The following is a 24,329-nucleotide window of genomic DNA, read 5'->3' as shown; positions in this document are numbered from 1 at the left end:
TTAAATACCAAACAGGAGTTTATATTTGGTCCTAAAGGAAGCGTAACTACAGGAGTTACTGAGTATGGCATTGGGGATGGCATACTGAGAATGACATGGTCAGAATAATGCCTAAAGAAAATTTTTGGTGGCTGTGGAGAGTATGGATAGGGGTAGAGAAATCCTTGGGACTAGATGTGTGTGTATGTATATACGTATATACATGTATATATAAATAACACAAAATATCCGTGTATGTGTATGTAAAACATCTATATAAAGATAACTGGCTCATTTGGGGGGTTTAATGGCTCAGAATGAGTGTAAATAGCAATCGTTTCTCTTCTGGCCAGAAACTGTGAGGATCTTCCTCTCCCAGACAGATTCTTTTGGGAAGTCAAACTAGGCCATCTTTTGCCTCAATTCTTACCTAGCTTTTAATCACAGAGTGGTCTGTCTCACTGATCTCAATTTGTTAACAGCATCCAGAAGACTATTAAAATTAAGGAAGGAATCTGCAATCAAGGTGGTCCAGTTAAAGCATAGACTCACCTGTAGTTTCAGGCAGCTGAAGCATGCACAGTGGCCATACCTCTTGGCAGATGAGCTAAACCAGATTGAGAGTAATCAATCAGCGGGCCTCAGACCCATAGATGAGTTAGGGGGATGTCTGTCCCAAGCATTTGAAGACTTTACTTGGCAGACTGGGCAAATGAGAATAATTAGTACTAATGGCCATGAAGGCAGCTGAAACAGGACCTGTGGAGAGCTCAGAGCTTGAACATATATTGCATATGTCAAGGTCATCCACTGTATCTGGGGCCATTGCCAGTCATCTTGACTTTTGTCCTGCCTCTGGGCTTGGATGACTCAGGAAGAAAAAATAAGTCAGAGGACTTTGTGCAACTTTGCCTCACTTAAATCCAATTCACTCTCAAGTCAAGATATCACCCCATGATGTCATTGGTCCTCTTCAAAAACAAAGGACGAACAACGATTTGGAATTTAAGATTACTGTAACCAGATTCCCCATTTCTAATTCTGCATACACTGCAACGGGGGTGGTTGTGAAGGCTAAGATGTCAACTGATCTCCAACTCCATATCAAGTATCTGTTGCCACCAGAATACTTAGAATGAATTGATTAGGTTCTTGTGAGGGATGATCTATCTATCCTAGTGGTCTACATAATCTCACGTGCCCCATGGTATCCCTTGTAGGTCAGGACTTTGAGTCTTGTAATAAGACCACATGCTTAAAAAAATGTATTATTAGTGGTTAAAATCTAGGGATTCCTAAATTACTTAGCTGCTAGATTAGTGCTGGTAAATGAGGTCATCATGTATGCCTCAGGACTGGTTATTTGATAAATCTTGGATCTCAGAGGACCTCTATTTCATTGGAGTGCTGGTTTGACCATTTTACCTATTAGTAGTGATAAGAGGGTTCACTTGTGGTAGCCCTGTAAAGAAATGATGTGAAGCTTTCCCAAACCCTCCTAAAGTTGACTCATTTGTGTTTGTGTCATAAGGCCAGTCACTTTTTCTAATTGCATTCAATCAGAGGTTCCTTTCTAGGCTTTGGGTATATGTAGAACAAGACTTCAGTGTTGGTCCTGGTCCCACAGGCATCTAAATCTCAGTTTCCTCTTCAAAGTAACAAGGCAATTAGGTGTCCCAAATATTGCCAATTACACAGCTACTCCATTTGGAGCAATAAGGGTATTAAGTGGAAATCGAAGTTATGCCCATCAATTGGGGAATGGCTAAACAAGCTGTGGTATAAGATTATATTGGAATATTATTGTGCTAATAAGAAATGACAAGCAGGATGATTTCAGAAAAACCTAGAAAGACTTAAATGAACAGATGCCTGGTGAAATGAACAGAACCAGGAGAATATTGTACATAGTAACAGCAATATTGTTTGATGAAGACCTATGAATGTGTTAGCTATTCTCAGCAATACGGTGATCCAAGACAATCCCAAAGGACTCATGATGAAGCACACTAAACTGCCTCCAGAGAAAGAACTGATATTGTTTGAATACAGACTGAAGAATGCTATTTTTCACTTTTTTTTCGTTTGTTCAAGTCTTCTTGTACAAAATGACTAATATGGAAATGTTTTACACAATTGTACATGTATAACCTATATCTGATTACTTACCATCTCAAGGAGCAGGGAGGAGAGGAGTAGAATTTGGAATTCACAATATTAAATAAAAATGTTTAAAAAATTGAAAAAAATAAGGAAGCATTGTGAAATTTAAAGAGCAAATTTTATAACTCAATCAACAAGCATTTAGTAAGTACTTATATACCAGCATTGTACTAGCCCCCGGTAATAGAAATAAGTGAAAACAGTTCCTGCTTTCAAGGAGTTTACATCCTAATGAAGGACAGAACATGTACATATATAGGATAGAGACAGGGGGGTGAAGCTATCTCTTGGGGACTTGGTGTCAGGAAGGCAAAGTTTGGTCTGTTGGTCCTTCTGTGTGTTATTTGTGCGTGGACCCTGCCATAGAGTGAAAGTTCAAGCAGAGTCTGACCTAAAAAATACTGGAACTGAATTAGATGAGAAAAAAGTTTATGCTGATCCAAATTATAGACTACCAGAGGTTGAGTCCCTTGGGATTCAGGGACCAGGAAAACATTAACACGTGCTCTTGGACCAAATTACACATCAATGAATAAACAACAAAGAAGAATTAAAACATCAAAGAGCTAAACATCTCCAGTTCCTCTAGTGAAGGAGCCTCTTATGATGATGATTTCAAGTCCACTTACCATTGTCCATATTCAAGTCCTGAATCGTTAGCCACTGGAGCAGCCTGTATAGAAACTCAGGTGCACAACTGCCTCTGCAAATCCTGCAGTCCCCATCTTTCCAGTAGCCGTAACTACTGAAGACCCAGGAAAGAAAGTACTTAGCACCAGAGTCCTTATCACTGTCAAATAGTTCACCATCAGAAATTTAATTTAATTGTAGTCTTCTGGCTAGTATTTTATTTGGGATTTTTCCATCCTTCCTCTCTTAAGAACTAGATAAATCTAACCAAAAAATAAATAAGAAAAAAGTCAAAGAGATGAATAGAATCTTAGATAAGCTTGATATGATAGATATCTGGAGAGAATTGAATGGAAATAGAAAGAAATATACTTTTTTTCTCAGTGATACAGGGTACCTGTACAAAAATTGACCAAATTCTAGGGCATAAAATTTTTACAGATAAATGCACAAAAGAAGAAATACTAAATGTATCATTTTCTTATCAGACTGCAATAGCATTATATTTAATAAGGTACCATGGAAACACAGATTAAAAACTAATTGGAGACTAAATAACCTAACCTTAAAGATTGAGTGGGTTAAAGAACAAGTCATAGAAGCAACAAATAATTTTATTAAAGAGGATGATAATAATGAAACAACATACCAAAACCTATGGGATGCAGTAAAAGCAGTAATCAAAGGAAAATTTATATTTCTAATTGATCATATCAATAAAATTAGAAAAAGAACAAATTAAAAATTCCCAATTAAGCACCAAATTGGAAATCCTAAAAATTAAAGATGAGATTAATAAAATGGAATGTAAGAAAGCTATTGAATTAATAAATAAAACTGGAAGTTGGAAAGAGTTATATGAACTGGGTAAAGTAAGCAAAGCCAGGAGTACATTGTGCACAGTAACAGCCACAGTGTGCGAGGACTGTTTTTGAAAGACAGCCCTTCACAGCAATGCAGGGTTCTAAAACATTTCCAAAGGACTCATGAGACAAAATTCCATCCACATCCAGAAAAAGAACTATGGAATTGGAGCACAGAATAAAGCAGATTATTTTCTCCTTTGTTTTGTTTCTCTCATGGTTTCTCCCATTTGTTTTAATTCTTCTATGTAACATGACTAATGGGAAAATGTGTTTAATAGGAATGTATATGTAGAACCCATAAAAGGCTGCATGCTGTCTTGGGGAGGGAGGGGGAGAAAATCTGGAACTTATGAAAGTGATTATTGAAAACTGAAATGAAATAAATTAATAAATTTGGGGCAAAAAAACTATTTAAAAATGATGAGAAGTATCTACCTAAAACCACAAGCAAGCATTATTTGTCATAGGGATAAGCTAGAAATCTTTCCAATAATAATAATAAAAGGACTTATTTTATAAAATTTGGATTCAGTCAAAAAAGTTGCAATTACTAACCTAGAAGGCCACATGTGACCTTAAGGCTACAGGTTCCCCGCCCCTGTTCTAAAATATTTATAGCAAAGAACTGGAAATTGAAAGATTGCCCACCAACGGGGGAATGACTAAAGTTGTGGTACATGATTGTGATGGAATACTGCTGTGCTGTAAGAAATGATGAGCATGTTGATTTTTAGAAAAACATGAAAAGACTTCCATGAAATAATGAAAAGTGAAATGAGCCCAACCAAGAGAACACTGCATACAGCAGTAATAGCAATATTGTTCAAAGAATAATTGTGAACAACCAAGTTATCCTGAGTATTATAAATGTTTAAAGCAACTGTAAAGGACCTAGGAAGGAAAATGCCATCTACCTCCAGAGAAAGAGCTGATAAATAGAAGTATGCATAGTATGGTTTTGCATATTTTACAAATCTGTGTCAAATGGTGACCTACTTTAGTGCGGGATGAGGAAGGAGAGAGAGATAGAGACACTTTCCCATTCATAGCTCCCAAAGACACCTGGACCCTTAGATCACCTAATCAGTATCCTTGGCATTCCTTTCTCATGCCCTTTTTCCATATAAACCCTAGCACTATCCTCAGTCTCTAGCAGGTTCCCGTAAGAACCCTTTCTCGCTTTTGCTAAAGCATTAAACTCTTTGCCACTTGATTAAGAGAAGGCTTGAGTGTGTGATTTCATTGCAGACAACTCTGGCTTTTTGGGGTCCCAGCACCCCAAAACCTTGAAAATTGGACAAATCTACATTTATAAATGTCTAAAAATTGTGTTTCTTAGCAAGCCTCTGCTCTACTATTATCACTGAAGAAGTGGGAAGAAACAGCTGCAAAGATTTGAGGGACATTAAGATATTTTTTCATGGGTTGCCAAGGTTAAAATATTCAGAACCTAGTGGCCAATTTTCTGGCAATAAATCTCTTCACCAGTTGGTCTTTGGATAGCTCACTTAGGATGAGGGTAAGGTGAAATACCTGTTCACCAGCCCTACAAATGTTTCCTGTTTTGATGTTTTAAATGTTGACTTCCTGGAACAATATGGATTTATGGGTTACTGTTTTATGTCTCAAGTAAAACCCCAAATGGGATCATGATAGAGTTGGACACAACTCAACAACAACAAAACCTTTGTAGAGGGCTCTGAAACTTTCAGTTTCCTTTGCTGTGCTTCCCCCCCCCTCGCCATTATTTTTGTAACTTTGTAACCTTCAAGAGCACCTTGGTCTTTTACCATTTGTTTGCAGAAAGAACAAAGTACACTTTAACTTTAATTGGGTGGTACTTTGTTTACAGATAGGTGCAAAATGTACTTTAAATTTAATAGGATGATACTACCATTGTGCTTTTCATTAGACGTTAGGGGTGCGGACTGTCTTTGTTTTTCTTATTTGTATCTCCAGAGCTTAGCACAGTGCTTGGTCTGGCACGTAGTAGATGTTTAATAAATGTTTATTGAATTGAATTAAATTGAATCTCCATCTCCATAGCATCTGAAATACAAAATAAAATTTCCAGTGAGAGATGAAAATGTGTGAAATAAATTTTGTTGTGTATTAAGGAAAATTTAATTACTAATTAAACTTTTAAAAGAATGAAAATCTTACTATTCTTGTAAAGGACGATGCTTCTACTGCTTTGGTTCCAAATTTTGTCCTATTGAGAGACTTAAAGTGGATTTTTTCCCATCATAGTGATCACTTTAAAAATGTGAAGCATTAAAATATTATTATACTCACCTGTAAGTACTGGCATGTTACCACTGGTTTCTCATCTCTAATTACAGTAGACCTTGCCAAAAATTCCCACAACTAACCACAGGTGTGAATAATTTAGAGAAATATGAGATGACTTGTATGAAGTGATGGAGAGTGAAGAAAGCAGACCCAAGAGACAATGTACATCATGATTACAACAATGTCCTTTACAGGAATATTAAGATTTTCATTCTTTTAAAAGTTATAATAGCAATTAAATTTTCCTTCATACACAAAAACATTTATTTCACACCTTTTCATCTCTCACTGGAAATTTTATTTGGTATTTCAGACACTATGGAGAGGGAGGTTCAATTTAATTCAATTCAATAAACAACACTGCTAAAAGATCACAGAACTCAGGTCAAATGCAAGAGGCAATGCTGGTATACTATTAAAGCTAAAGTACACTTTGTACCTTTCTGTAAACAAATGACAAAGGACAAATGTGTTGATATAGTCAGGCTAGGTTATACTTTCTTCACCCAGCTGTGCAGAAAGGACTTGTAAATAGTGATGTATGAACAGTCACCAGTACAGCCCCAGATTCCAAAGGAATTCATCCACCCTCTGAGTTTAGTTGTTTATTTTTGATCTACTCAAGCTGGAGTATTCAAAGACATATTTGAAAATTCAGTACCTTTTTTTTCTACATTTGTAGACTTGAGATTGTGAGCTTCTTGAGGGCAGAGACATCTTTTTGTTTCTTTTTGTATCCCTACCACTTAGTAAAGTGCCTGGCATGTAGTAGATGCTTAATAAATGTTGATTGATTTATTGTTTTAAACCCTCACACACCACTGCGTGTGTTGGGCTGGTTGCTTGGGATTCAGCCATGCAGAGTGCAATTTCACTTCCAAGCCAACACAGGGGCCCCAGGACACACAAATCTTACATCCATTTATTGTGTGGGATAAATCCACTTTATCGCAAACAGGTGTAATACACTTTAAAGGTAAACCAAGTCATGTTATGGATTAAACTACATTTAGAGGGTTCATAATGGGATGACTGAGAAGAAATCAACATGTCACCAAAAATAACCAAGGAGTCAGCTACAGTTGACATTTGGGATCCTTCCTCAAATAAGGCAAGTCAAGTTATTTGGGGAAGCTTTTATTCCCTTTTTGGCCTCTTATCTGAGGAACATTTGAGGGCTTAAGTAAATTCACATCCCATGGGGCAAGTTTCTGCCAGCTCAATAACCTCCTTATGGGAGAAATGACCCTGATACCCCTCCCTCAGATAATAAAAATTAACAAAAACAAAAAATAAAAAATTTCTCATAGCACTACTATTCAGGAAAGATTAGATATGCTCTGAGTCCCTTTCTCAGTTCTTTCCCTCTTGTTCTTTTTTTAATCATATTTTATTAAAAACTTAACATTGAATGTCAATACAGCCAAGAAAACTTTCTTAATAACTATTTACACTTAAATTGTTCCCCTCTCCCTTTTTTCCATCTCTAAAAAGGTAAAGAAGACTGAGAAGTTAGTTCAAGAGAAGCAGAGGAAAGTAAGAATTCATTACTGAAATACTAAAATGTTGTTATTATTTAAGGTTCAGATGATGAAAAGCCAGGATCAGATTTGCAGATTAGTTGTAGCCAGGAGCGGTTTCTAGAGAAATTCTTTCATAGCGCAAAACTGACCCATGCAGAATCCCCTTAGCTTTTGGAAGGGAATATACAAATACAATGGAAAGAGAAGTAGTAGAAATCTCATCATTGACACTAATTAGCTTAGACTTTGACCAAGTCACTTGATTTCCTCCCTCCTTCCCTTCTGCTTTCCTTCCTTTCTTCCTTCCTCTCTCCCTCCCTCCCTTCTGATGGGATATAGGCTCTGGGACCCCTCTGGAACTTTCCTTCTCACTTGATCTCTGTTCCCTTGAGGCCATAAGCCTTTCATTACCCTTAACTGAGTCTAGTCCTCCATTGTCTGTTCTTCCTGGATTGCCCCCCACCTTCCCCTTTTAATCCTATCAACATATCTATGCCCAAATCTGTTATCCTTACACTAGCCTAGGCCTCCATTGTCTGTCATCTCCAGGTAGCCTTTGGCTGTTTCCCATCCTTGATCCCATCAAAATCCCACTCTCTTGGTTCTGACCTCTAGTCACCCCAGTTCCATCAAGATCCTCCTTAGACTCCTCAAGACCCTCCCTAAACCCCTCCTCTCATCACCCCAGACTACTTGGCCTCCCCTAGATTCCTCCCACAGTCTTTCTGTACATAAACTCTGGCTTGCCTCCATGAAAGTGCTCAGATTCTACCTGTCCTGCTTGAAGCATCATAAATGGTGAGGCTTCTTAAGAGTCAACCCAATATAGCGCATCTTAAATACATTTTGTTTTTCTTTGGCTAAAAGAAGGCTTGAGTCTAATCCATTTGGGCAGGACCCAATGTGTAGGTATTTTGGGGTCCTAAACGCATTAAACCTCAAGACTTCCTTTTTCTTTCTTCCCAAACATGTGATTTCTTCCTCAAGCCAAGAATTTTTTTCCAATGCAGATATGTAATTTCTCTGCAATTTAGGAAAGTTAAAGTTCCATGCGGACACTGAGAGATTTTGTGATTTGCTCAGGGTTATATAGCTATTCCATTTCAGAGGAGGCCCTTGAGACCAGAGGTTTTCTTGACTAGGAGACCAGCTCTCTATCTGTTGGAATCCTTTTCTTAACCTGTAAAAGGAAAGGCTTAAATTAGATATCTCTAAGGTCTCTTCCAGTTGTAGCAATCTATGGAAAAGGGATTCTTAGCCCTCAGAACTACTGCTGTGGAAGCCTGCTGAATTAATCTGGGAGATATTGATTGAAATAGGGAGATATTGGGGAGCTCAGCACTCCCTCGATGCTGCCTCTGCAAATATATCCTGATCCTAGAAATGGACCACTATCCATCATTACAATGCAGAGCTCCCCAGATTTCTGTCTTTCATAAACTTTTTTGCAGCTGCTTTCCCTTTCTCATCTAATTTTATATTCACTCCTGCCCCCAAGCCCCCAGCTTCAATTACAGGTCACCACTGCTCATTGAACATTTAAAACTGGAGGTCTGCGAGATGTCAAACTCGACATTTGTAAACCTGAACTCCTCTTTACCTCTAAACTCTCCCTTCTTTCCAGTTTCCCTGTTTGTGTCAGACACTACCATCCTTTCAGTAGCTCAGCATTCTACTGGATTCCACATTCTGTGGCACCCAACGTATCCAATCAGTTGCCAAAGCTTGACATTTGTACCTGCGCGGTATCTCTCCCGTCCGACCCCTTCTCTCCGCTCCCCTAAATCTCACTTCAGGTAAGAGCTTCGTGCCCTCTCACTTAGCCTTACAACATCCTCCTAACGGGTCTCCCTGCCCCACTTTATTTTACACACATGCCACCAAGGTAACTTTCCTTAAGTGACTACGTAGCCCCAGCACTCAATAAACTTAGGTGGATTCTTATACAGTTCTCCCTTTGGTTTTTAGAGCCCCAGCCTCACTGGACGCAGCTTCTGCCCTGTGTAACGCAGCCCAGTTCAGGATGCCCCATGGGCGCCCCCAGAGCCTTTTCCCGGGATCGCGCACACCTGGAATGCACTCGCTCCTCCCCGCGGCCCCCACACAGCCCCTCCTCCTTCGAGCGGCAGCCCCTCCTCCTTCGAGGCGCAGCCCCGCCCCTGGGCCCGGGAGCCTATCCCGATGCTCGCTCCGCGAACACGCTCCCGCCCACACCACTGGGGTCGGGCTCTTCGGCTGTGTTCGTGCACGTGTTAATTGACTTTACGTTTACGCTGGACGTGTTCTCGTGGGTGCTTCTCGTCTTCGTAGCTTGGATCGGGAGCCCACAGGGACACTTCCTACTTGTATTCGCGTGGCTTAGCACGTGGCTGGGCACACAGAAAGTGCGACCTCCTACTTAAATACGGGACCCTGACTTAACGGTTTCGCTATCTGTAATGCGCTCTAACATTTTAGGAAGAAGGGAGACCTACAGACGTACAATAAGTAAACGGCAAACACATCCAAAAGATGACGCCACTTTTCGAAGTGAGGCTGGCGGCAAGAGCGCCCGCAGCCGACCGCGCGCGGCCCGTTAGGAGTGGGGAGGGGACGTGTCCGCTCCAGGGGAACTACATTACCCAGGATGCTCCGGACCAGACTGAGTCGTCTCCCCTCGTTCCCTGCCCCTGACACCCCCAGGCCAAGCCGATCAATCACAACTCTGGTTTGGCCCGTTCGAACCCAACAGAGATCCAGACAGGCCACTGTTTGCTGAACCGCAGCCGGGTAGGCCCGGGCTCGGAGGCGGGGTTCTTTCTCTGAGGGGCGGACGGCCGGAAGCGAGCGTGGGGAGGGTCAAGTGGAGGCTCCACGCGCTCCCGCGAGCCTCGCGGGCCTCCACCTCCCGCCTCTCCCCGAGGCCGAGGCCCGAGGCTCCTTCCCCACCCCACCCCCTACCCTCGCTCGAGACCCGACACTCCTTCCCCCCGCCCCCGCCCTCGCCCGAGGTTCGAGGCTCCTTCCCCCGCCCTGCCCTCGCCCGGGCCCCGCGCCTCCCGAGCGGTGAGTGGGGGCGAGGGAAGGACGCGGAGCCGGGACGGACCCCGAGCTGCGCACCCCATCCCTGGACCCGAGGCCGAGGCCTCCTGCTCTGATCCGCCGTGGAGGGGGGGAGGGGGCCCCGCTGGCCAGTACTGGGTATTGGATAACGACCTCCTGTGGGCCAGTGCGCGCAGCCAGGGACCCTGGGCCGGGCACCTGAGGTGCTTAGTGCGGGCCCGGCATGCAGCGGGTGCTTAATTAATGCTTATTCCCTCCGTCCCCGCACTGGCACTCTGAGGCTTAGGGACCCCTTCTTAGAATAGTGCTTTTTAAATAACTGAAGGAAATGCCCTGGAAAGCCCTGGAGCTCGGTGAGAATCAGGCTGGGACCGGGTTTTCACAGACCCCAGGTCGGGAGCCCTTCGTGTAGTTCGGCCCCTTCATTTTACGGACGAGGAGCCGTGCGGGCGGTGCCTGGGCCCTCTGACTGGTGCCCTCTGACTGGGGGCCTCTGACTGGGTGCCCTCTGACTGGGTGCCCTCTGACCGGGGCCCTCTGACCGGGGGCCCTCTGACCGGGTGCCCTCTGACTGGGGCCCTCTGACCGGGTGCCCTCTGACTGGGTGCCCTCTGACCGGGGCCCTCTGACTGGGTGCCCTCTGACTGGGGGCCCTCTGACCGGGTGCCCTCTGACTGGGGCCCTCTGACTGGGGGCCCTCTGACTGGGTGCCCTCTGGGTGCCCTCTGACTGGGGGCCCTCTGACCGGGGGCCCTCTGACCGGGTGCCCTCTGACCGGGTGCCCTCTGACTGGGGGCCCTCTGACTGGTGCCCTCTGACTGGGTGCCCTCTGACTGGGGCCCTCTGACTGGGTGCCCTCTGACTGGGTGCCCTCTGTCTGGGGCCCTCTGGGTGCCCTCTGACTGGGGCCCTCTGACTGGGTGCCCTCTGGGTGCCCTCTGACTGGGGCCCTCTGACTGGGGGCCCTCTGGGTGCCCTCTGACTGGGGCCCTCTGACTGGGTGCCCTCTGACTGGGGGCCCTCTGACTGGGGGCCCTCTGACTGGTGCCCTCTGACTGGGTGCCCTCTGACTGGGGCCCTCTGACTGGGTGCCCTCTGACTGGGTGCCCTCTGACTGGGGCCCTCTGGGTGCCCTCTGACTGGGGCCCTCTGACTGGGTGCCCTCTGGGTGCCCTCTGACTGGGGGCCCTCTGGGTGCCCTCTGACTGGGGCCCTCTGACTGGGTGCCCTCTGACTGGGGGCCCTCTGACTGGGTGCCCTCTCCCCTGCATCACTTCCTGCAGTTCTGTTACGCAGACAGGAAAGCTGGGCCTCAGGCCAGTGGCCTTGGGTGGCTTTAGGGCTGAGCACGGTGAGCTGGGGTGGCTGCAGTTTCACAGATCTTGCTGTTCCTTCCCCAGGGTCCTGCCCTCCGACCTTGGGAGCCCCGGGGCAGAGTTGGCCCGGTCAGGATGATGGCTGCGGGCCTTGGCCTGCAGTACCAGCCTCCCCTGAAGCAGGAGGAGATCCCTGGGGTGACGGTGGCAGAGGAGCCTCCAGTGCCAAAGAGCGACCCCAGCCCTGAGGCCTCCCGTCGGCTCTTCAGGCTGTTCTGCTACCAGGAGGTGTCTGGGCCCCGGGAGGCCCTGGGCCGCCTGTGGGAGCTCTGCTGTCTGTGGCTGCGCCCAGAGGTGCAGACCAAGGAGCAGATCCTGGAGCTGCTGGTGCTGGAGCAGTTCCTGACGGTGCTGCCAGGGGAGATCCAGGCCTGGGTACGGGCCCAGCAGCCAGAGAGTGGCGAGGAGGCAGTGGCCCTGGTTGAGGGCTTGCAGAGAGAGCCCAGGAAGCAGAGGCAGCGGGTGATCAGGGGAGTTGTAACTCTGAGGGCTTGGGGCGGTGGGGATTCAGTTAACAAGAGATCCCTTATAGTTCTTAAGCTCTTTAGGCTGAGATCTTCAAATTACACTCTTTCAACCCATACTATCATTTTACTGAAGGCTGGCCCAGGTCAGACTTGGCTCCCAGTTTACCGTCAGAGTTGTACCTGATCCAAACAAATCCACGCAGAACTGGGGGAAGGGAAAACAAATTCTTTCCTACTCTGTGTTCATTCCATCTTGTTTTATTTCCAAGCAGTAACTTCTGTGGAGTTAGGAATTAGACCCTGCCCTTTTTTTTAACCTCCCTTTAGTGCCCGTTGCACCCTACATTGTTGGTTGACTTCAGTTTCCCTCTCCCCCAGACCTGGTGATCATTTTCTCCTAGGTAATGTTGTGTACTGGTGTTCCTTATTCAACAGAACTGTCGCATTCCTGAAAAGTTGATTGTAAAGTTCACATTAATTAAGCAAATCTTAATATCGATTTCCTTATTCAGTTGGAGACGCACTTTGTTTAGGGAAAAACATTGCTCTTTGTTTTTCTCTTCTCATATTTGTGTTGTCTTTTCCATCACTAACTCAACCTTCCTAATGGTTATTTTTTTCACAGACTAAAGAAGGGTAGAACCAGGCATTCCAGGAGTGGTTAGAAACAGTAGGCAGCAGTGGGCCCAAGAGTGCTAAAGGAATTAGCTGATGAAGGGTGAAAAAGGTGACTTCCCAACTGAGTTTTGTGGTATCCAAGGATATTTCATAATTTCAGGAATTTTGCAAGATTCCTAAGCTCTCAGAATCAAATTAATATTAACTTTAAAAATCAATGTTTGCCAGAAGACAGCACAGATTATCAAAGTTAGTGGCAAATCTGTCCTTTTGGTTAAGTTGATAAATTTCAAAATTGGAAAGTGTCATATACTATGAATTGCAACTAAGCAGTTTTGTGTAACTATTTTTGGGGAATATGCTTTGTGGTTGTATGTAACCTTTGTTAAGGTTTAGGGGTGTTTGGGACCCCAAAATACTGACACTCCAGGTCCTGCCTGAATGAATTGAACTCGAGCCTTTCAGCCAAAGAAAAACAATGTTTAAAACAATTTAAGATCTACCATATTGGGTAGACCCTTGTGACACTTTTATTGACAAATGGGCCAGATTGAATTTTATCTAGATTGAATTTGAGCAGGGGATGGAGTTTAAGAGAAAGACTGTGGAAGGAATCTAGGGGTGGCTAAATAGTGTGGGGTGATGGGAGGAGGAGTTTAGGGAGGGTCTTGATGGGATTGGGATGACGCCAGGTCAGAACCTAGAGAGTGGGATTTTGATGGGATCAAGGGTGGGAAGCAGTTAAGAGCACATTAATCCAAGCAAACATTCCAGAGGTAAAAAAAAAAAAATGGAGAGATAGGCTAGATTAAGGGTATTTTGATAGGATCTTGGATGGGAAGCAACCAGAGGCAATTGGACAAAGGATAATGAAAGGCTTATGTCCTCAGGCGAACACCAGATCAAGTGGGAAGATTCAAATAGAGTTCAAGGGGGTTCCCAGAACCTGTATCCCATCACTTTGGGTGTTTGTTGGAAAATGTCTTGGGACAAAACAAAATATATTAATAAAATGTTATTTAAATATATGCTATTGTGTTTTTAACAAGAAGGGGAGAAGGTATTATTGTATCAAAAATAGAGTGGTATAGTTCCAAAAAAATAGAAGTTACTCTCATAAATGCATCAGAAATATGATACTGGGTCAGATTCATTGTTTGGCTACCTCATGACTCATCTCTAAAAGTGACAGAAAGGAATGAGTTGTAAAAATTTAAGTGATTAAGGTTAAGGATGCACCTCTCAGTATCTCCAATGGCTCCTTAATATCTATTCTGTGTCTCTACCACAAATTTACCCAGAGGTAGGGATTTCAGGATCACTCACTTAACCACCTTACAGAAAGAGTAGGGAAGGGGCTGTTGGGGCCAGGGCCAGGCAGTACTGGCTTAACCTGACTCATCCTATCTTTTACCTAACAAAAGAGGCATTCGATTGTTTCTGCATCTGGTAAATTCTGTCTCAACTCTAAGGAACAAACTAGGAAGCATCAGAAGAATAAGATTCTGGCAGTCACAGAGGGTAGAAAATGTGATTGAAATGTGAGAAGCAAAGGATTATAACTCACAAAAAAACTGGCTAGAGAGGAGGAGGAAAAGAATAGAAAGTGAAGAAGGAACCAAGTTTGCGGTAAGGGGAAAGGTAAAAAGGAGCTTCAAGAGGATAAAGGACTGAAAAAAACTGAATCCAGTTTTGGTTTTCCCAGATTCTTTTGTAACCCAAGAAGGGATATGGGCTGTTCTCAGAGTAGTGTCACTGTACAGGAGTTGGTCGTGGAGGTGTTCTCAGAAGAGATAGGGCCTCAGGGAACAGTTCAGGAATCTTTAATATTCCAGGGAGCCGAGCTGCAAAAGGCGAGGTCCCAAGAGGAGGGAGGGCAGAACTCCTGCCCCCAACCACAGGAACAGCCACACCATAGATCTAAAAAGAATCTCCAACTGTGGCCAAAGAGAGGTGAGAAACTGCCTTTCCTTGGGGAGGAAGGGAGTAGATGATTGGCATGAAGGGAAGGAAAAGAGGGTATGTGGGAAGAATGGGGACAAGTATCTGGGTTCAGTGCGAAATGGACAAGATTAGGAGGTGTCATAATGGAGAGAGTGTTGGCTGTAATTAGAGGACTTAATTCAAATACTACTTTTGACGCTTGTGACCTTTGTGATCTTGGGCAAGTTATGTAACTTTCCTGGGCCTCAGTTTCCTCATTTGTAAAATGAGGGGTTTGGATTAAATGGCCTTTGAGGTCTGTTCCAGCTATACATCCGATTCTGTGGATACAGACACGGAGGGCATCCCTGAGCAAGGTATGACTCAAAACTGTTCTTCCCTAGATTCACCTGCTTCCCGGGTTTCTGCCCTCTTCAGGGAGGAGAGCACTAGAGAACAAGAAAGAGCAGCTGCATTAATCTCTGCCTGGTCTCAGGTGAATCATGTTCCCCTACCCCACCTCACCGTACCCAGCTCATCTCTGTTTTTATGTAGAATACAAATAATAGGTGTTTTTTCAGTACTCAGACATTAATTTTCCTGGGAACTTGGGTCAAAAAATAGTCTCAAGGTATTTTGTTATCCTAGAGTTAACCATCTTTGATAATACAGGATTCAAGTAATAAGTCAGGTACATATGACTTGAACTGAGACTCAGAGTGTTAGAGGATTCTGCTTGGCCTGTGAGTCTTACTGGTTTGGGTTGGTTTGAAAGGGTAGTCCAGAATTATGGGTCAGTAGGCTTCATGTTGAAGTGACCCAAATGGGATGGGGGGGGAGGGGGGGAAGAGAGAGAGTAAGAGAGTAAAACCTTTCCCCTCCATCATTCTTTTCCCCTACAACATCTTCCATAAAGAAATAAAATCTGTTCCTGTCTTATTGTTTTATGCTACTGAACTGTAATATTCTATCACTCTCTACTGCTCCTGCCAGTCACTCACTATCTTAGGGATGGTTAACTAAGTCTCTTTCATCCATTCCAACATATCTAATTTGTCCAGCTCTTTCTCAATGCTTCAGGTTTTCTTCCAAAGCGTTTGTATAGCTTTAAGTCTTACCCCAATGTGTTGCCTTCTCATTTCTCGTATCAGTTTATTAGCCTTCTGACAGAGTCATACTTTGTCCTGGGTCCAAGGAAAATGTTTCTATTCTGGCCAGATTGTCCATACTTCCTACACATTCCGAGTCTTGCTAGGTAGTCCTTGCTGTAGAAACAGGTCTCGTTTGCTCTGAGGGCTGTCAACAGGACTGAGGAATATCCTGGCCAAGAAGTCTAAGGCATCGGTGGAAAAGAGGCTGAAAACATGAGAAAGAGCAAAGAAAAGGGAATGAAAGAATAAGGTAGCAGAAAGGCCCTGAGACAGGGAGTCTGAGCCAGAGATCAATGGGACCTAGCTTTTATACAAATATGGAGAAGACAAAGATGTAGCAGGTAGTATAAAGGCAGCTGGGTGGCATAGTGGGTAGAGCGCCAGGCCTGAAGTCAGGAAAACATATCTTCCTCAGATACTCACTAGCTACATGACCCTGGGCAAGTCACTTAGCCCTGTATGCCTCAATTTCCTCCTCTGTAAAAATGAGCTGGAAAAGGAAATGGCAAACCACTTCAGTATCTTTGCCAAGAAAACCCCAAATAAGGTCACGAAGAGTGGGATGTCACTGAACAATATGAAAGTCCAAATTTCGAGATTTAGCTACAGATTAGCTGTGTTGTGTAGGAGAATCAGAAGTGATTCCAGGGGTTCGTGGGCTGTTGATGATAGGACTGTAAATCATTTTGAGAGTAACTGATGCTCACCATAAGCCAGGACCAAGAGGGAACCTGAGGTAGCTATGACTGAGTAGAGCTATGTGATTTTTGCAGAAGCCAATGACATTTGATGACATGGCTGTGTACCTCTCCCAGGAGGATTGGGAGCACCTGAATGCGGTTCAGAGAGAACACGACAGGGATGTCCTGCAGGAAAAATATGGTAACATTTTGCTAAGTGAAGCTTGTTTTCCCTTTGGCTTAAAACTTCTGAAGTCTGTGATGCTTGGGTATTGCTGTTTCTAGAGGTGCATTCTTATGTTTTCTCCCTTTTTTCCTTACTACTTTACCCCAGTGTATTTCAATCAGTAAATATTTAATTGTACATATTCTGTACAAGGCACTGTCCTGAGTGATGGAGTTAGGAAGAGTTGTATAAGGGGCTCCTGGTCTAATTAGTAAGAGATAAGACATATACATAAAAAGATAACTCACAATTCAAAGGAGCATAGGAGTAGTACAGATAATATAGGAGGTATTTGAAACACCACATTAATACTCTTTTTTTTTTATTTGGAGACTGGGACTGTCTTTCCCAGGCTTCAAGTACAGTGGTCACTCAGACCCAGTCCTGCTGCTGATCAGTATAGAAGCTTTGACCTCCAAAGTTTGACCTAGACCAGTTCATACCTCCTTTGGGTGGCCTTGTAATCCCTGGCTCTGGGGAGGCCTCACCATCGGTACAGACTTCGTACGGGGCACTGGATTGTCTTTTGCTCTATTGTAGCTCAGAACTCCCAGGCTCAAGTGGTCCATCAGCCTCAGCCTACCCCAGTAGCAGGTATAGTAGGAGTGTGCTATCACACCTGCCTCTGTTACTGAACTTGGCCAGTTGTCTGTCTTACAGACCACATTTGTAGTGACACCTTCCATAGTCACCTCTAGGGGTCCATAGGCTTAACCAGACTGTCAAAGGATAAGAGCCTCTGCTCTGTAACATAAGAAGAGCGCAGTCAGGGATCAGTTCCCATGTGAGCCAGTCCATCTGGCACTCTCACGGCATGTGCCATTGGTCATAAGGGACACTGGGTAGGAGATGGAATCAGTTAGAATCTGTCACTGCTATTGGACAATGTGCTCCTAATGTGTGCTCTACTAATCACTGGTGTCAGTCTGACAGACAAGGCAGCATTGTGCTTCAGGAACAGAGTTTTCTACTTTCTTTTCTAGTTTCTCACCTGCTTAATGTAATGTCCTTTACTTCTGTAACTTTTTGCATTTTCTGATCATTAAGGAAGCCTGCTCAGGGTCGCCTTTTCCCGTTTCTGCCCCGCCCCTAAATCTTTGTGATTGAGATTTCCTCATCTACAAAATTCCTTTCTTCAATCAAAAGCACTTAAAATCCTTCCCAGAAGGACTTTTCCCACGTAGCTGGTGTTGACAGAACTGTCTTCACAGCCCTCTGCTCTGCTTTGAAATAACTGAATTGTTCATATCTTGTTTTTATGAACCAAAACCAGTATGACGTGTATGTGGCTGGCTGGCTGCCCCCTTCGTATTAGTCAAAGTGAGTCTTGGGGCAGCTGGGTGGTACAGTGCATAGAGCAGTGGCCCTGAGAGGACCTGAGTTCAAATCCAGCCTCATTGTGACCCTGGGCAAGTCACTTACCTCTGATTGCCTCCCTGCAAAAAAATAAATAAATAAACTCAGCCTTCTACTGTAGGTTGTAAACTCCTAAAGGAAAAGGGCTGTGCCTGTTGAACCGTTTGCATAACCTTTCAGCATTACTGGCTCCATTCACATGAGCATGTGACTTCTGTTAGATGCTCTCACAGTTCTCAAACCTAACAATTAGTCATATGTTTTTTTCCACCTTTGGGTCTTGGCTACCGTGGAAGGTTCCAGAGAGGAAATTACCTACATTTCTGGACCGTGGATTTACCCTCCTATTTGGAGGTCGTTTCTGTATGTTAATTGGGTTTCTCCTATCCTTTCACTGAGCACTGACCTTTCTTCTGCACAGGGCTTCCTGTTCCCAAACCAAATCTAATTGCCCACCCGGATGGAGGGGAAGAACTGTGGAACTCGAGTTCACAGGCTTTCAAGGAGAGGAATATTCCACGAGATAACCGCACAGGTGAGGAAAGCAGCAGCCGTAGAACTTCAGCCGTCATGGCAGTTTGGGTTTGCAGATTCTGCTGACGAAACGTTTCCTCGTGTCGGTGAGAGAAGGAGTGACAGACGAAGGTTGTCCAGCGAAGGCGTTAAGGCACAAGAAAAAGTGGCTGTTTTGATTTGTAGCATTGGAAGTAATACATCAGGCTCGCTAAATAAAACATTTCATAAAGAGCTAAGAGAGAAAATAGCTACCAGAGGAAGATGCTCGGGCCAGGTGAGTAGTAGCGAATTCTGAAAAATAGCACAGGTTGACAGGAACGTTATCGAGGGGGGAATGTGATATAAAAGAATCAATCACGAGACATTTACTGAACGCCTGCTGGGTGTTGTATAAGAGGAGCAGAGCATTAGGGCCTGGGAAGCATTTATCCTTTAAATGGAGGTGCAAAGCTAACAGTACTGAAAAAACAGGCACTTCTGTCCTTGGAGACTCTGCCAAGATGTTTTGAGTTCTGGCTATCTGAGCATATTTGAACAAACTATAAGGAAATAACAGAAAGTCAAATCTTAATAGGAAAAGAAGTTGGAAAAGGCCGTTAGAGTAATCTTTCCATATAAAATTCTGTGAATCAGTGAGTCCTGATGACGTGCATCTTCAGGTACTTGAGTCATATTATGTCCCCATCTTTGCCTTTTGACATCCTACTTCCCCTTCAAAACACAGCTCCCAAAACCAGCCTTCATGACCTTTCTCCCCACATCATTAGATTACTTCCTTATTTTATATCAGCCCTGTGGACCCTTCCTTTGCACAGACTTATGTTACGCTTAATTGCTTGTATGTTTTATCACCCCTACTACATTGTAAGCAGGAATGGGCAGGAATAGTGTCTTACTTGTTTTTGTATATTCTTCAGTACCAACCCCTGCCCTTGGTAGGTACTTGGTAAATGTTTGTTGTGTGAATAAAATAAATGAATGTAGGTTAAAATTATTCCACTTTGAAACAGTAGTTTGGAGATGGAAATCTGAAACTCAAAGGAGAAAGAATTAAAAGCCTGGTCCTTCCTAATTCGTGAGAATTACAGAGAACCTCACAGGTATGAATAGGAAAAAAATCTCCAGTTCCTTCTTAGTCTTACTTGATTCACTGAGTCTAGATTTTTACATCAGTCATAGTTATTAAAATCTAGCTCACATTTAGCCTCATAAAATTTGTGTTGAGGCAGAGGAGAGAGAGTTGGGAAGTTCTGCCCTTGAGTCTGATGGCAGATCCACTCACCAGGGAATCCCACTCTTCTGTTCCCTTCTAGTTCAGAATTTTAAAATATAACTGAATGATTCCATTCCACATCTCAGTCATTCTGTATTTAGGGAGGGCCTACTATGTATAGTGCATTTAACACAGGAGCCCTAGCTTTCTGAAATTCTTAGAATTGCCTCAGAGACCTAGAGGTGTCTTGTAAGTGGTTAATAAAAAGTGGAAGGATACCTCTACCCTTAGCTACCTAAAACTTCTAGATACTTTCTCCCCCCCAAAAAACCAGTTGTCTAGATATGGGATTAGATGTAAAAGGATGGCATGGTGACTTAAGTTTTAAAAGTCTGTCTTACTACAAATTTTCAAATGTGATTACAGAAATTACAAGTGTAATTTTTCAAACTTTTCCTAGCCCCCTCCTGCTTTTCTAGTCTTCTTATTTTTACTCCCTGGCATGTACTCTTTGATCCAGTGACACAGGCCTTCTGCCTGTTTCATGAATAAGACACTTTTTCTCCCATCTCTGGACTTTGTCCCTGGCTGTCTCCCATGCCTGGAAGGCTCTCACTCTTCCATTCTGACTACTGACCTCCCTGGTTTCCTTTATGTTCTGGCTAAAATCCCCTTCTCCAGCTCTTCATTTGAGTTCCTCCCCTATTAGTGATTTCCCATTTATCCTGTATGTAGCTTGCTTTGTATTGATTTGTTACCGTGTTGTTTTTCCCACTAGATAGAACAAGGACTCCCTTTGCCTCTTCTTGCAACCCCAGTGCCTGGGAGATAGTAGGCACTTACTAAGTGTTTATGGATTGACTGACTGGTTTTACCCTGACTTCACTCCCCTCTAGATCAGGGATTTCATTTTCTCTCCTGTTTTCCAGGATGTGAGATCAAGACTGAGAATGAAGAAGATGCCAGGGAGGATTCCGCCATGAAAATGGAGTTGTGTAGAACCCTGGTAGGGAAGTCCAGGGGACATGATCTTCAGTCAGCCTGTCATGGACAGGCTTGTGTGAATCAGTCAGAATGGCATCGGGGCTACCCACTATCGGAGAGAGAGAGCCAAACTTCTGTTCAGAAAAGGGATCGAGGTCTTCAGAGAGTCTGTGTAGTAGAGAAACCTTACATATGCCCTGAATGTGGAAAAAGCTTTAACAAAAGTTCTCATTTGATCAAACATCAGAGAACCCACACAGGGGAGAAACCCTACAAGTGTCTTGTATGTGGAAAGGGCTTCAGTGACCGTTCTAATTTCAGTACCCACCAGAGAATTCACACTGGAGAAAAACCCTACAAATGCAGCGAATGTGGGAAGTGCTTTAGCCAGAGCTCAAGCCTTGTCATACATCGAAGAACTCACACTGGAGAGAGACCCTATAAATGTGGGGCGTGTGGGAAAAGCTTCAATAACAGCTCTCATTTCAGTGCACACCAGAGAACCCACACAGGTGAGAAACCCTATACATGCCAGAATTGTGGGAAAAGCTTTCGTCGGGGCACTGACCTTAATAAACACCAGAGTACCCATACAGGAGAGAGGCCCTATAAGTGTGAGGTGTGTGGAAAAAGCTTTATATGGAAACACCAGCTTGTAACACATCAGGAGATTCATGCAGGGGAGAGTCATGTTCACTGACTGAAGTTTGGAGTCATCTTCCACTGAAGCTTTAGTGGTGGAAGGTGGGAATTCTGAACATACACAGCTCTCCTCTTGTTGAAAGGATACTTGTTTTCAGGATTTTGAGCTTTACAACATTGCTTAAGATGAAACCATTAACTTATAGAATGTTTAGACTTGAACATATATATTATGGGTTATCAGGTGGCAGCTACTGTCATGGCATATCACTGTCTGCACTGTCTGATTCTGTTACAGATACCAAGGAAGCTTTGAGAGGGTGAAAAGATTTCTGATTGGGAAAATGTTGCAGAAATATTCCTCATATTTCCACATATTGCGTGCCTCAGGCCTCACCACCATTTCTGATCCTTTCTTGCTAACCATTTTCAACTTGGTCTGTTGTATTTTTTGCCATAAGAACATATCTCTGATCTTCTGCTGGATGTTGTTGAGAAAGTAGGATTTCAGTCTTGCTAGAACATATCTATTCTGTCAAGGGATATTTTTCATGTTCAGATAGCCAAGAGAGAACATTCTTACATGCTGGCGTATCACCTCAGAACTTTCCTTTTTGAACTGTTCCTGTTGAATCAGAGGTTGGAGTCAAGGACTGTCTTCTATCCTTAGCTCTGGGTTTATCCAGGAGTTTTTAGGGTTTTGTTTTTATAGCCACCTCTGCCTGGGTCTTTTCAAAGTACAAAAGAGATTAGCCTGAAGCTTCCAGTTCAACTCTCAAACCTGTCTAGGCTGCTAATATTTTCCTCTCCAGGATATTTGATAGTTATGGTATGGTGAATGGCTCGTGAAGATTAGTAGAGAACAACTCTTCTATTTGATTCAGAGAGCCAGTTTCTCAGTGACAGCTAATGAAGATTGGTAGATCTCAATTCTTGCCAGGGAGGAACTCCTCTCTTGGGGCAGTATCTACTTGTCACCCTGCCTTGTTATCCTTTCAGTTTTTCCCATCACCTAAATCCATATGTGTATTTTCATATTTGATAGTCTTACCTTCATGTGAACCTAGCCTAGGGCCACAGTAAGATTCTAAATACATATCTGCCCCTCTTCATTCCTTTAATAAAGGCAATGCTTTTTTTCTTTTTGCCCTTGCTTGTTTTGTCCATTTTTTGGAGAATGGGATTTAAATGAGCCTTAAATGTGATCAAGTCCTCCTGCTGGTGCTTCTTTGTGGTGGGGTAGTAATCCTGGCTTCATGAAGGCTCTGTCAGTACACACAAGCTCTGGCAGGTCCTGCTAAACTGGAAAGGATTTCAGTATGACCTGGTGAAGAACTGTACAGAGTCTAAAGATCAGTTGGGCTAAGTTTGCTGAGTCTAATTAGATTGCCTCTTCGGGATCTGCATCAGTGAGGACGGGGTCCACATCTAAGAAATCAGACCCTTGGAAGTATTAAGTTGGATGTGATAAGTACTTTTTCCCAGTTTTAAGTTTAGGAGCTTCTCTGGTGCACAGATTTAGAAACCAAAACAAAATCTTTTCCTCCACTCTCAGGCTGGTTTGGTTTACTGCCAGCCCTATTGTTCTCTCCCTGTTATGCCCAGCCCCTTTTCTCCTTTCTCTCCTAAGTGGGGTTTAATAAGCATAGGAGTGGTGAAATTCTTAGGGATAGATGGGAGTCGCTACGAACCAGGCTTTTAGTACAGGTTAGCACACCATGCTGTGCAAAGTCTTAAGCTTGCTCCCTGGTTTGGGATGCCATCACATCACGCTGACTGAGAGGACTAGGACCTCAATGCTGCTCAATACGTGACTTATCCTGGAGCTTCAAGTTAGCAGTTGGCCCTAAAGGGTAGGGGCTTCTTGAGAGAATCCATAATTCTTGTACTGAATGGAATATCTGGGTACTTCATACTGCCATGAATAATCCTGAACCTCAGGACTCACCCTTCTGACCTGAGGCCATAGCAGGACATCTTGAAACCACTCTAGATTAGTGGGGTGGACTCCCTAGGCACAACTTGGCCTAGGACTGCCCCTCGAGTGTAGTAACCCAGCCCACCTAGCTTTTGAAAGTGTGGGTCAGGGTGTCCCAAAATTTGTGAGCCAGATAATTGTAACTACCACCTCCTGTGATACCACAGCCTGAAGAGTAAGAATGCTGTCTCCTTGGCTCACGAGCACTTTCTGCTTGCTCTCTTATAGTCTAGGATTCAGGAGGATGTTCCACCTCTAAAAGAATTGTAACTCCCTTCTAGTTCAGCTTCCTAGTTCCTAGGACCCTTAATTCCTAATTTTGAATTGATATCTTCTGAGTCTTCTCATATCCATGTTATTAATATACCAGTTTAGAACCATTATTCCCCTCCCATCTCCCTCAATGGACTAATTCCAGACCCTAACAATGTTAAGAACAGCTGTTCTTCATTCTCTGGGAATGGAGATCCGAGCTCCCTTTGAGATATGGATTGTAGTAGTCTCTTTCCAAACCTCCCAGATATGTAACAAACTAAACCAAAAAATGTTTTAGTACTTGAGGCCAAGACATGAGTTGGGGATTTTATGTTTGCTGGAATGTAATAAAAATTTCCTATTTTTCTTTCATGACAACTTTATACTTTCTGTAAACAAAATTTTTATATTATAAGTATAGAAATAAATGTTGACGAATGAAGTAACTG

General features: G+C 43.6%; 1 protein-coding gene across 4 annotated transcripts; it reads left to right on the top strand.

The window, feature by feature from the left end:
* Nucleotides 1-9,724: 9,724 nt before the first annotated feature.
* On the top strand, nt 9,725-22,793 carry ZNF500 (zinc finger protein 500). 4 transcript variants are annotated; one of them, XM_072607955.1, is made up of 9 exons: nt 10,513-10,848; nt 11,896-11,951; nt 12,001-12,333; nt 14,792-14,909; nt 15,284-15,375; nt 16,804-16,912; nt 18,714-18,827; nt 20,951-21,517; nt 21,946-22,793. In XM_072607955.1, the coding sequence occupies exons 1-9, from the start codon at nt 10,824-10,826 to the stop codon at nt 21,969-21,971; spliced, it is 1,440 nt and encodes a 479-aa protein (XP_072464056.1). In that variant the 5' UTR covers nt 10,513-10,823; the 3' UTR covers nt 21,972-22,793. The 4 variants fall into 4 exon arrangements, with proteins under 4 accessions (XP_072464037.1, XP_072464046.1, XP_072464056.1 ...); XM_072607929.1 differs by having other exon boundaries at nt 10,515-10,848; nt 20,951-22,793; XM_072607936.1 differs by lacking the exon at nt 10,513-10,848 and adding an exon at nt 9,725-10,222 and having other exon boundaries at nt 11,896-12,333; nt 20,951-22,793.
* Nucleotides 22,794-24,329: the final 1,536 nt, after the last annotated feature.

Source organism: Notamacropus eugenii, chromosome 1, assembly GCF_028372415.1.
Source record: "Notamacropus eugenii isolate mMacEug1 chromosome 1, mMacEug1.pri_v2, whole genome shotgun sequence".
Taxonomy (NCBI): Eukaryota; Metazoa; Chordata; class Mammalia; order Diprotodontia; family Macropodidae; genus Notamacropus; species Notamacropus eugenii.
Note: the sequence above shows the minus strand (reverse complement) of the source record. Positions and strands in the feature narration are given on the sequence as shown.

Coding starts and splice junctions, on each gene's coding strand:
- ZNF500 (XM_072607929.1), top strand. CDS start 10,824: ATGCCCTGGAAAGCCCTGGAGCTCG. Junction 11,952..12,000: donor GTTGGCCCGGTCAGGATGAT/GGCTGCGGGCCT, acceptor AAGCAGGAGGAG/ATCCCTGGGGTGACGGTGGC. Junction 15,376..16,803: donor TAATCTCTGCCTGGTCTCAG/GTGAATCATGTT, acceptor TGATTTTTGCAG/AAGCCAATGACATTTGATGA.